General features: G+C 49.4%; 1 protein-coding gene across 1 annotated transcript; it reads right to left on the bottom strand.

Annotated features, from left to right (window-relative positions):
* Positions 1-3,223: 3,223 nt before the first annotated feature.
* UHO2_05458 (uncharacterized protein) lies at positions 3,224-5,086 on the bottom strand (the record flags this gene model as incomplete). Its single annotated transcript, XM_041560273.1, has 2 exons — positions 3,224-3,819; positions 3,892-5,086. The coding sequence occupies 2 exons, from the start codon at positions 5,084-5,086 to the stop codon at positions 3,224-3,226; spliced, it is 1,791 nt and encodes a 596-aa protein (XP_041416207.1).
* Between the last annotated feature and the right edge of the window lie 6,159 nt (positions 5,087-11,245).

Genomic DNA, 11,245 nt, shown 5'->3' with positions numbered 1-11,245 from the left:
GTACCTGTGGACCGTCGCAAGCTCTGGAGAGCGATGTAGTTGGATGGGAAGATGGAGCTCAGAGAGATGCTTAGGATCTCCTATCGCGCTGGCAGAGGGGAAGTTTTAAGTCACTGAAGCGGCGGCAGCGCAATCAAGCACAGATGAGCTGCTCAGATTTGGCTGGTCCCTGAACTCACAAACTGGCACGAAAGCCTCAAGTCACACACATTTGTTCGGTCTAAGTTACTCGGCAACCACACAAAGAAGTGACGTCGCACAAGCGCACAAGCGCACACCAGCACCAACACAAGCACACCAACACAAGAAAGGGCTCTCTCTTTTCAGAATTTTAGGGTGACAGCAGCCTAGCGTTACACAAAAGCCAACCGGAATCACAAGAAAATTGGCCATCCCCTCTGGACTCAATCGCACGAAAGGTAACCAAAATTGTGTATATATAAAACACGAAACTAACAGGCAAAGAGCCGTGAGGTCCTCGAAGCTCAACAAGGAGGTCTCCCAGCCGGCCGTAAGAGGGGGCCGGTCGAGCGCAGGAACGAGCGGCAATGTACAGACAGGGAGGGAGAATAACAACGAACCAGGCTGCTAATAATACGCTTGGCTTTGGTGAAGATGATCGTAGTGAAGAGAGGAGCGGAGAGCGGAACAATTCGATAATGTAAAGTAAAGAAGATCGGTCCCGATAGTCGACGATCCGTGAGAGTCGGAGCACGATGTCACTGCTGTTTTAAGACAGAAACACATATACTCAATTGAATAGAATGAACATGGTGAGAGCCTAGTGTTTTCAGCTTGATATATATATATACAGTACATGTGTAAACTGTCCCAAGATTTTACATGTCACCATACATCACTCTAATGCTCAATAGCTATAAGTTGTATTGCCACACTGTCTGATATTGTCTGAAAGCCCTGCTTCTTCTCTCCAAGACTGTGGAAATGATATTGACATTGACTAAGAAAATTGTGCTATGAAGAAGAGCCAATTTTTTTTTTAAATTGTGGGACAGTTTATGGAGCATGCTCCCAAATAGCAACACCACTCCATTCCTAACCTTGTGGGTGTCAGGGGTCTCGCGCCTGAAACCCAGGTCGGTCTGTCGAGATACTCAGTGACTATCAAACTGTGTGACAGCTATTGTCTCGGTATCGGTCTCGACGAGCTAGTTGTTCGGCAACTATCAAGTTGCGCAGTGACAGCAGGTGGTGTTTGTTGTATATACTATCATAGGTTTCGGCTGACCTCTGCAGACACTCCATTCAGGGGTAGCTCGGCATGATCAATATCAATGCATAGGTTGCGATGACACCAAGGTCTGGTGTGAGTGTTGATGATGATGAAGTCGATGGTGTTGGTGATAAGGTTGGTGAATGTTGATGGTAATGAGGTTGATGGTGTTGGTGATGAGGTTGGTGGTGTCAACACAAGTGTCCAGTGTGTTGACTGATGCTTGAGGTGATCCCCGGACCACAATGGACTACTGCCTTCGGTTCTATCTTGATCCAGACTGCTAACCTGCTATGGATGCCTTCGGACATCAGGTAGTGGTGATACAACACACACACTATGATGAGGAGCAACCTTGATAGATTGCTGCTATGCTGACTGAAACTAATATATACTTATGCTGAAGTGATAACTAGTTATGATGGTTGTGTAGAGTGGATGAGGATCCACTTGACCTTTGATGATGAGAAAGCATGGTTATATACCTCTTCACAGCATCGCCAGTGATGCTGCTCCTGCTCTCTCTCCAGAGAGTACCTTCTTCATCGAGTACTGTTCAGGAGGCCTCTCCTGCTTGCTTGGCACCCCTATGCCTCTTGAGATGTGTGTTGACTCCTTCGACACTGCTCCTCCTCTTTGCTATCCTGCTTGTTTGGCACCCTTGTGCCTCCTGAGTGGTGTCGACTCCTTCAACACTGTGTCAGGGGTCTCGCGCCTGAAACCCAGGTCGGTCTGTCGAGATACTCGGTGACTATCAAACTGTGCGACAGCTATTGTCTCGGTATCGGTGACTATCAAGTTGTGCAGTGACAGCAGGTGGTGTTCGTGGTATATACTATCGTAGGTTTCGGCTGACCTCTGTGGACACTCCGTTCAGGGGTAGCTCGGCATGATCAATATCAATGCTATGATGACACCAAGGTCTGGTGTGAGTGTTGATGATGATGAGGTTGATGACGTTGGTGATAAGGTTGGTGGGTGTTGATGATAATGAGGTTGATGGTGTTGGTGATAAGGTTGGTGGCATCAACATGAGTGTCCAGTGTGTCAACTTGATGCTTGAAGTGATCCCCAGACCGCAGTGGACTACTGCCTTCGGTTCTATCTTGATCCGGACTGCTAACCTGCTATGGGCGCCTTCGGACGTCAGGTAGTGGTGATACAACACACACACTATGATGAGGAGCAACCTTGATAGATTGCTGCTATGCTGACTGAAACTAATGTATACTTATGCTGAAGTGATAACTAGTTATATGGTGAGTAGAGTGGATGAGGATCCACTCAACCTATGATGATGAGAAAGCATGGTTATATACCTCTTCACAGCATCACCAGTGATGCTGCTCCTGCTCTCTCTCCAGAGAGTACCTTCTTCATCGAGTACTGCTCAGGGGCCTCTCCTGCTTGGCACCCCTGTGCCTCTTGAGTGGTGTCGACTCCTTTGACACTGCTCCTCCTCCTCATGACCTGGTGTCGACTCCTTCGACACTGCTCCTCCTCCTCAGGACCTGCCTGCTAGTGTCCTATACACTGCTCCTTCTCTTTTGACCGGTGACAGTTCCTTTGACTCTTGTCTCTCGAGCCCCTGAGTGGTAACCATCTGAGCTTGGTCCTCTTCGTGGCTGTGCCTGCTCCTTGAGCTTGGTCCTCCTCACGGCTGTGCCTGGCCCTCCTCACATGTGGCTCGTGTCCTCCTTTGCATGTGAGTCCATAGGAGTCCACAGTCTCCATGGAGACTGCACTACGACCATGCTCTCTACTGATTTCGACTAGATCTTCGATACCTGTGCTCCTTCCATATGAACCCATGACCCTCCTGCTTCTTGAGCATCCAGGCCCATGACACTACCCCCCTCTTAAGAGCCGAGCTCCGTCGAGGCATGCTCTGGTCTGGTTCATGCTGACTCCTCCTCCTCCTCCTTGACAACATTGCCAACATCATCCTTCCTCCTTCTCTCAACGTCATCCTCCTTCCTCTTCCTCTCTCTACTCCTCCTGTTCTCTCCTCCTTTCTCTACTTTGTCTACCCACTCGTCCCCCCTCCGACACCTCATACTCCTGGATGAGGTCAGGACAGTTGAGGTTCTCTACTGGTTCCCATGAAGCAGCTTCTTCTGAGTACCCTCTCCACAACACCTTGTACTCTGTAGTCCCATTGTGTGAACGCTTGTCGATGAGTGCTTCGACTTCGAAGTCGAGGTCCTCATCTGGAAGTGATGGTATGGTGGGCTGTTCAGCACATTGAGGAAGAGAACTTGTTCTTGCTGGCTCAAGCATGGAGACATGGAACACATCATGCACCTTAAGGTTTGCTGGCAATGTGATTCGATAAGCTCGGCGTCCTACCCGTTCCTGAACTGGGTAGGGTCCTGCAAACCGGGTATCTAACTTGGGTGTGGGTCTCCATGTCTTCCAGTTTCGATGGTTGATATAGACCATATCACCCACCTTAAACTCGATGTCCTTGTGCTTCCTGTTATACTGGTCTACTGATCTATGTTGTGCCTCTCTGATCTGCTCCTGGAGGTACTTGCAATGCTCCTTTCCATCCATGAGGTACTCGAAGCGACCTGGATCATTGACTCCTAGTCATTGAGGGATGTCAGGATGAGCTTTGGGGTTCCATCCATAGCATGCAAAGAATGGTGAGACACCAATGCTGTTGTGGACCGTGTTGTTGTATACAAAGGCTGCAGTGTCCAGCAGGTTGGCCCAGTCATCCTGCTCATAGTTGCAGTACATCCTGAGGTATTGCTCTATGACCTGATTGACTCTCTCTGTCTGACCATCAGTTTGAGGATGGTAAGCCATGCTAAGTGAGTGCTTCACACCCATTTGCTCTGCAAATGCCTTCCATGCTCCTGATATGAACTGCCTGCCTCGGTCCGAGACCATGTGATCTGGGTATCCAAAAAGTCTAACCATGTGTCCATATAGCAACACTGCAGTCTGTTTGGCTGTGACTGTCTTATGGGTTGGAGCTAGTATGGCAAACTTGGTTAACCTGTCAACAATGACTAAGATAGAGTCATAGGTCTTGGAGTCATACTTCTTTGATGGTGGTAGTCCTTCGATGAAGTCAAGGGATATGGAGCCCCAGGGCCTGTCTGGTGTTGCTAGTGGCTGTAGCAAACCATATGGACAGTGATGAGGAGCTTTGTACCTAGCACATACAGGACAACTTGCTACATAGTCTGCAATCCAAGCTGTCATGTTTGGCCACCAGTAATGTCGTTGAGCTGCCTTGATGGTAGCATCTCTTCCTACGTGTCCAGCAGTAATACCATCATGGCATTGGGTCATCACCATGAATTGCAGATGCTCTACAGAGAGAGACTGTCCATCTACCTCTTTGGCACTCCTTGAGTGTTGGTTGTTGGTCCTCCCTGGCATGATCACTTTGGGGATAACCAACCTTCCTCCACTGTACCATAGGTCATCCTTGACCTCGAAGGGCTTCTTCCTATGTATCTCCTGTAGCTCTTGGTCTAAGGGCTGGAAGATCTTGACCAGGTCTCTGAGACCTTTTGATGCTATGGACTCCATCGAGAGCATAGGGGCCACTAGGGTTGAGTCATGGTCTGCTGTCTCCCTGAACACTCGAGGAGGCAGTAGTTGCCTCACATTGTGATCCTGCTCTTCACCAGCTGGTTGCATGTCTGTCCTTCTGGTGAGAGCATTGGGTTCACCACCTTTGTCTCCTGGTTGATACTGCAATATGAAGTCGAAGTCTGCTAGTAGTATGGCCCATCGAGCCTGTCGACCTGTGATGCATCTCTGTGACTTGAAGTACTTGAGGGCTTCATGGTCAGTGAGGATGACCAGTTGGTTTGGTAGTCCAGCTAGCATGTGTCACCACTGAGTAAGGCAGGCGACCACAGCTAGGAGCTCCTTGTCATGGATTTCATAGTTCTTCTCGGCAGAAGACATCTTCCTAGAGTAGAAAGCCACTGGATGCCATCATCCTTCATGCTCCTGCTTGAGTACTCCTGCTATAGCAAAGTCACTTGCATCAGTCTCCAACCTTGTTGGAAGGTGGTAGTCGAAGTGCTGAAGCACTCCTGCTGATGTGAATGCCTGGATGAGCTTGTGGAAGGCCTGTTGGGCCTCCTCTGGTAGCTCGAACTTCTTGAACCGTTCTATAGGCTTTACCAGTGCTGTCAAGGGCTTGGCTATGCGAGCAAAGTGGGCTATGAACCTTCGATAGAAGTTGGCAAAACCCAGGAACCTTTGGATGTCATGGATTGACTCTGGCATTGGCCACTCCTTGACAGTGTGCACCTTTTCTGGGTCCATCTCTATGCCCATCAGCTTGATGATGTACCCCAGGAACTCGACTGTCTTGGTGTGGAACTCATACTTCGACAGCTTAGCAAAGAGCCTGTTGCTCCTTAAGTGAGTGAGGACCTCGGTGACATGCTTCACATGTGCTTCTTCAGTGTCACTGAAGATCAGGAAGTCATCTAGGTATACTACCACATATATCCCAATGATGTCTTGGAAGATGTCATTGATGAATGACTGGAAGTGAGCCGGAGCATTGGCTAGGCCAAAGGGCATCACTAGGTACTCATAGAGTCCCAACTGAGTGCCAAAAGCTGTCTTCCATTCATCTCCTTTAGCAATCCAGATGAGGTTGTATGCTGCTCTAAGGTCTAGCTTGGTATAGATCCTTGCCTTCCTGAGTAAGAACAGCTGCTCCTCGATGAGGGGCAATGGTGCCCTGTTCTTGACAGTGATCTCGTTGAGACCTCTGTAGTCCACACAGAGTCTGAGACCTCCATCCTTCTTTGGTATGAAGAGCACTGGTGATTGTGCCGGGCTCTTCGATGGTCTTATGAACCCCTTCTCGAGGTTCTCATCCAAGTACCTCCTCAACTCGGACATCTCCTTGGGTCCCTTAAGGTATAGGGGCCCTTGAGGTGGCTTACCTCCTTCTATCAACTCGAGGTGGAGATCATGCTTGGTATGATGGGGCAGCTTGTCTGCTTCCACCTCATCAAACACATCTCGCAGGTGTTGGTATGGCTTTGGTATGTCTGCAGCCATCACCACCTTGTCTACCTCCACCTCCATCTCGACTCCTTTGTCTGCACCTGTAGGTACAAAACCAAAGGCTGGGAGTGATGATGGTGGCTCCTCCAACAGCATGAATCCTATGGGTCCATCTTCTAGAGCTGCTCGTAGTATGCGCTCTGCTGAGACAAACTCGTTACCATGAAGGGTTGGTCTCCTCATGGTTAGGTCCCCTGCTCTTGCTGCCTCAGGGGGTCTCCTTGGGGGTCGGTCCTGCTCCTGAGTCTTGAACTCCAGCTGGCCCGTATCCCATTGTATGGTGGGTTTGAGCCTCCATAGCTCAGTGAACCCCAGGATGAGGTCATAGTCCGCAGTGTCGGCCACTGAAGCTTCGACCACACCCAGATTGTGTGTACCAATAGATACCTGCATGCTTGCAGAACTATTGATGGAGAGTTGGTGCCCGGTGACACCATGGATCGATCTTGTTTTTATGGGTTTTGTGGGTATTTGGTACTTACTAATGAAAGAATCTGAGACTATGGACAAACCAGCACCGGTATCAGCTAGTATCCAAGCAGGATGGTCTTGAAACATTCCAGAGAGCTCCAGTACTGCTTTGCCTCCACTGGTAGAGAAACATACTTGACAATCTTGATATATACAGAGTGATGGCAAGGACGTTTGTAGAGCAATGCATGCCATCAGTGCATCACCCCACTGACATTTCCCTCGTCGTCATCATCATCATGCTCCTCCTCGTGATCGGGGTCCATGGGTTGCTGGTATGAGCTGAGGTCCATGGCCTTGGGGTCACCCATCTCAGTGCTGCCTGTGTGGCCATCTCCTGAGTCAGTGGCCTCCTCGAAGGGGTCTGCTGTGGTGACCATGACCTTTGGACCCATGGGTCGAGAGCTAAGAGGGTCTATCCTCCTGCTGGGGCAGTCTTGGGCCCAATGGCTGATACCCTTGCATACATGACAGGTGTTGGTACCTGATGGTGCAGGGCTTCCTTGTTTCAAAGTTTGGGTGGGTTGATGAGGAAGGGGTCGGTTAGTTGGTCAGTTTAGGTTTTGTGTAGTTGCTTGTGTAGTTGCTTGTGCTGATGATCGAGCTGGATAAGGTTGAGTGGATTGACATATGGGGATTGAACTTTGATTTGGCTGAGACCCAGTTCTTAGTGGAGGTGACGTGGCATTTGGGAGTGAGTGTCTAGCCAAGGACTGCTGTAGTAGCATCCTCTGTCGATCGATCTCTTCAACCTCTCGGTACCACTCCCATCTCTTCCCAGGTGGATTCCTCTCGAACTTCTCCTGTATGCTGCGAGTGAGACTTCCTCTGAAGAGAACAATCACTAGCTCATTGTCATCTAGGTTGACCTGTCCCTCCAAGTCTCTGAACCACTCTACATGATGTGTGGCGGCACCAGGGGCATCACTTGTGAGTCTGAGAGCCAACAGCTTGTTGTATGCCTCCATCCTAGCATTGTGTGGGTTGAACTGCTCTGACAGTTGCTCTGTGAAGTAGTGCCAGTCATTGAACAACCTTCCTTCTCTAGCTCTATCAATACGGAGCTTGGAGGTCCACCACTCTCATGCTGTCCCTTCCAGTTGAGCACCCATGTGATTGATCATCCTAGACTGCTCATACACCTGGTTGAACTTAAACCATGCTTCGGCTTCTAGAATGAAGATCTCCACATCTCGGGGATTGAACTTTGGAAAGGGGGTGGTGATGGGCTTTGACTGGTTAAGCTCTGCCATGATGCTAGAGTCCTCCTCTTGGTCAAGAGTGTAGTGTTCTGTCCTGCTCTTGTTGTATGGATCCACCCTGGACTTGACATATCTTGGCCCAGTGGGTGAGGCATACTTCTTGTAGTTGACATCATCCTGCTCATCCAGGTTGACGAATGAGACTGATTGTCTTGGTTGTGGAGCTGGAGTAGGAGTATGTGGGTCTCCTATCATAGACTCATCTCCTCCTCCTGCTTGGTCTTCTGAGTGAGAGAGGTCAATCATCTCCTCCCTGCTCAGATGAGCTCGTTGTAGTTGTTCCTCTCGATGACCCTGCCTAGTAAGCTCTAGCTGAGCTTCCAATAGAGTGAGTAGTCTATTGAGCTTATTGTTGAGGTCTGGGTCTGTCATGGTGATCGTGAGGAGCTGCTTGAATGATCCACTCTAATGTCAGGGGTCTCATGCCTGAAACCCAGGTCGGTCTGTTGAGATACTCGGTGACTACCAAACTGTGCGACAGCTATTGTCTTGGTATCAGTCTCGATGAGCTAGTTGTTCAGTGACTATCAAGTTGCACAGTGACAGCAGGTGGCGTTCGCTGTATATACTATCATAGGTTTTGGCTGACCTCTGTGGACACTCCGTTCAGGGGTAGCTTGGCATGATCAATAGCAATGCTTTGGTTATGATGACACCAAGGTCTGGTGTGAGTGTTGATGATGATGAGGTTGATGATGTTGGTGATAAGGTTGGTGAGTGTTGATGATAATGAGGTTGATGGTGTTGGTGATGAGGTTGGTGGCATCAACACAAGTGTCCAGTGTGTTGACTGATGCTTGAGGTGATCCCCGGACTGCAGTGGACTACTGCCTTCAGTTCTATCTATATCCGGACTGCTAACCTGCTATGGGGCGCCTACGGACGTCAGGTAGTGGTGATACAACACACACACTATGATGAGGAGCAACCTTGATAGATTGCTGCTATGCTGACTGTAACTAATGAGTACTTATGTTTCTAAAGTATTGACTAGTTGTATGGTGAGTAGAGTGGATGAGGATCCACTTGACCTATGATGATGAGAAAGCATGGTTATATACCTCTTCACAGCATTGCCAGTGATGCTGCTCCTGCTCTCTCTCCAGAGAGTACCTTCTTCATCGAGTACTGCTCAGGGGCCTCTCCTGCTTGGCACCCCTGTGCCTCTTGAGTGGTGTCAACTCCTTCGACACTGCTCCTCCTCCTCATGACCTGGTGTCGACTCCTTCGACACTGCTCCTCTTCCTCAGGACCTGGTGTCGACTCCTTCGACACTGCTCCTCCTCCTCAGGACCTGCTTGCCGGTTCCCTATACACTGCTCCTTCTCCTTTGACTGGTGACAGTTCCTTTGACTCTTGTCTCTCGAGCCCCTGAGTGGTAACTGTCTGCATGCTCCTTGAGCTTGGTCCTCTTCGTGGCTGTGCCTGGCCCTCCTTGCATATGGGCCCAGTCCTCCTTTGCATGTGAGTCTGTAGGAGTCCATGGTCTCCATGGAGACTGCACTACGACCATGCTCTCCAATGGTATCAACTAGATCTTCGATACTTGTGCTCCTTCCATATGAACCAGTGACCCTCCTGCTTCTTGAGCATTCAGGCCCATGACAGTGGGCTTTTGACTACAATATAACTTGCAATGTAACTTGGTGGGCACTGTAAGCGGTCGCGCGCCAGAGACTAGCTGGGGTTGATTGAGTAAGGACTACTCGATATGATTCGCCTAAACGTAACCAAGCGTCGTCGCCTAGTAAGTCTCGACTGACTGCCTTGAACACTCTGTTCAGAGGTTGTGCGGCACAGATGTTTTTTGTTGGTGAGTGCATGATACACCCTCCCCTACAGTACAAGTGTTCATAGTACTGTTGATATGCTCTTGGACGTCTTCTGGACCGCGATATGCCAATTGCCTACAGAGAATGTGAGTTACTGGACTGCTGGTGTAAAACACCACCTACAATAACCGACTGGACTGCTGGTGTCGAGCAACACTGCCTACAGCAAGGAACTGGACTGCTAGTGTGAGAACACCACCTACAGTAATGAACTGGACCGCTAGTGTAAAGAACACCACCTACAGTTGTGAACTGGACTGCTAGTGTAAAGAACACCGCCTACAGTTGTCGACTAATGGTGATACAACACACATGTTGAGAGTCATTGCAAGAGCACTGCTATTGCGAAGATATGTAACCTAGTAAGTATAGAGTAAGTAGTAGAGTTTTCAGAGTGGATGCCTGTCCACTCGAATGCTATGGTAGACAGAGAGTATTTATATGTTCGATCGGTGTTTTCCCTCGACACCTATCCTGCTCCTCTTGAGGGGCCTTTGTCCCCTGTTAGGCACTGCCTTGCCCTGCTGGCATCATCCCCTTCGATACTGTGCTCCTACCATTTTGCTCAGCGCAAGGGTTATGCAACACTGCCCTCTCACCTTCATGCTCTCCTTCTGTCTGATGTGTGATGCCCCCTTCCAGCACGGCCCCCTTTCAACTTAATCTTGTGAATCCCCTTTTGAACCTCGTGACCATACCCCCTGGTTATGTGGTCACATTGGCTCAGTTCTGTCTCGACTTGTTCAGATCAGCCGACTAGTTGAAGCGTGCTGATTCAACTGACTCTGATGTCAGCACAGCTCCGAATACTTGCTCGGATTGGCCGACTAGTTGAAGTGTGCTGATCCAACTGATTCCAACATTGGCACAGCTCCGAATACCTGTTTGGATCGGCCGATTAGTTGAGGCATGCTGATCCGACTGCCTCCGTCGTCGGCATAGCTCCGAGTACTTGTTCAGATCGGCCGACTCGTTGAAGCATAATGGTCCAGCTGACTCCAACTGTTCCCATGAGATCGATCTGGATTCCCAGGGTTCGATCGATCTCATAAATCATGTGCACTGCCAACCCGATTAATCTCATTGATCCCCAATGGTTGTTGACTCTGATCAATCTGGTGCACCCTTCATATGTTGATCTTCTGTGCACCCTTCATATACTGCTCCATTACGTGACATTATCATAACTGCTGCTGATCATCTGGCACACTCTCTTGCGCAGGCCAGCCGTCCCTGTGACATTACCCCCCCTTCCAGAGCCAAGCTCCATCGAGGTTATATAAGCCCTCCTTCATCTTTCTTTTCATCCCCTCTTTCTTCTCCTCTTACCATATCATGCAACCGATATCCCTCTACTCGGTATGCCCCATCTTCGTCATTCTCGTCCT

Source organism: Ustilago hordei (assembly GCF_900519145.1).
Source record: "Ustilago hordei strain Uho2 genome assembly, contig: UHO2_contig_13, whole genome shotgun sequence".
NCBI classification, from domain to species: Eukaryota; Fungi; Basidiomycota; class Ustilaginomycetes; order Ustilaginales; family Ustilaginaceae; genus Ustilago; species Ustilago hordei.
The sequence above is the reverse complement of the archived record's forward strand: the minus strand, read 5'-3'. Positions and strand labels throughout refer to the sequence as shown.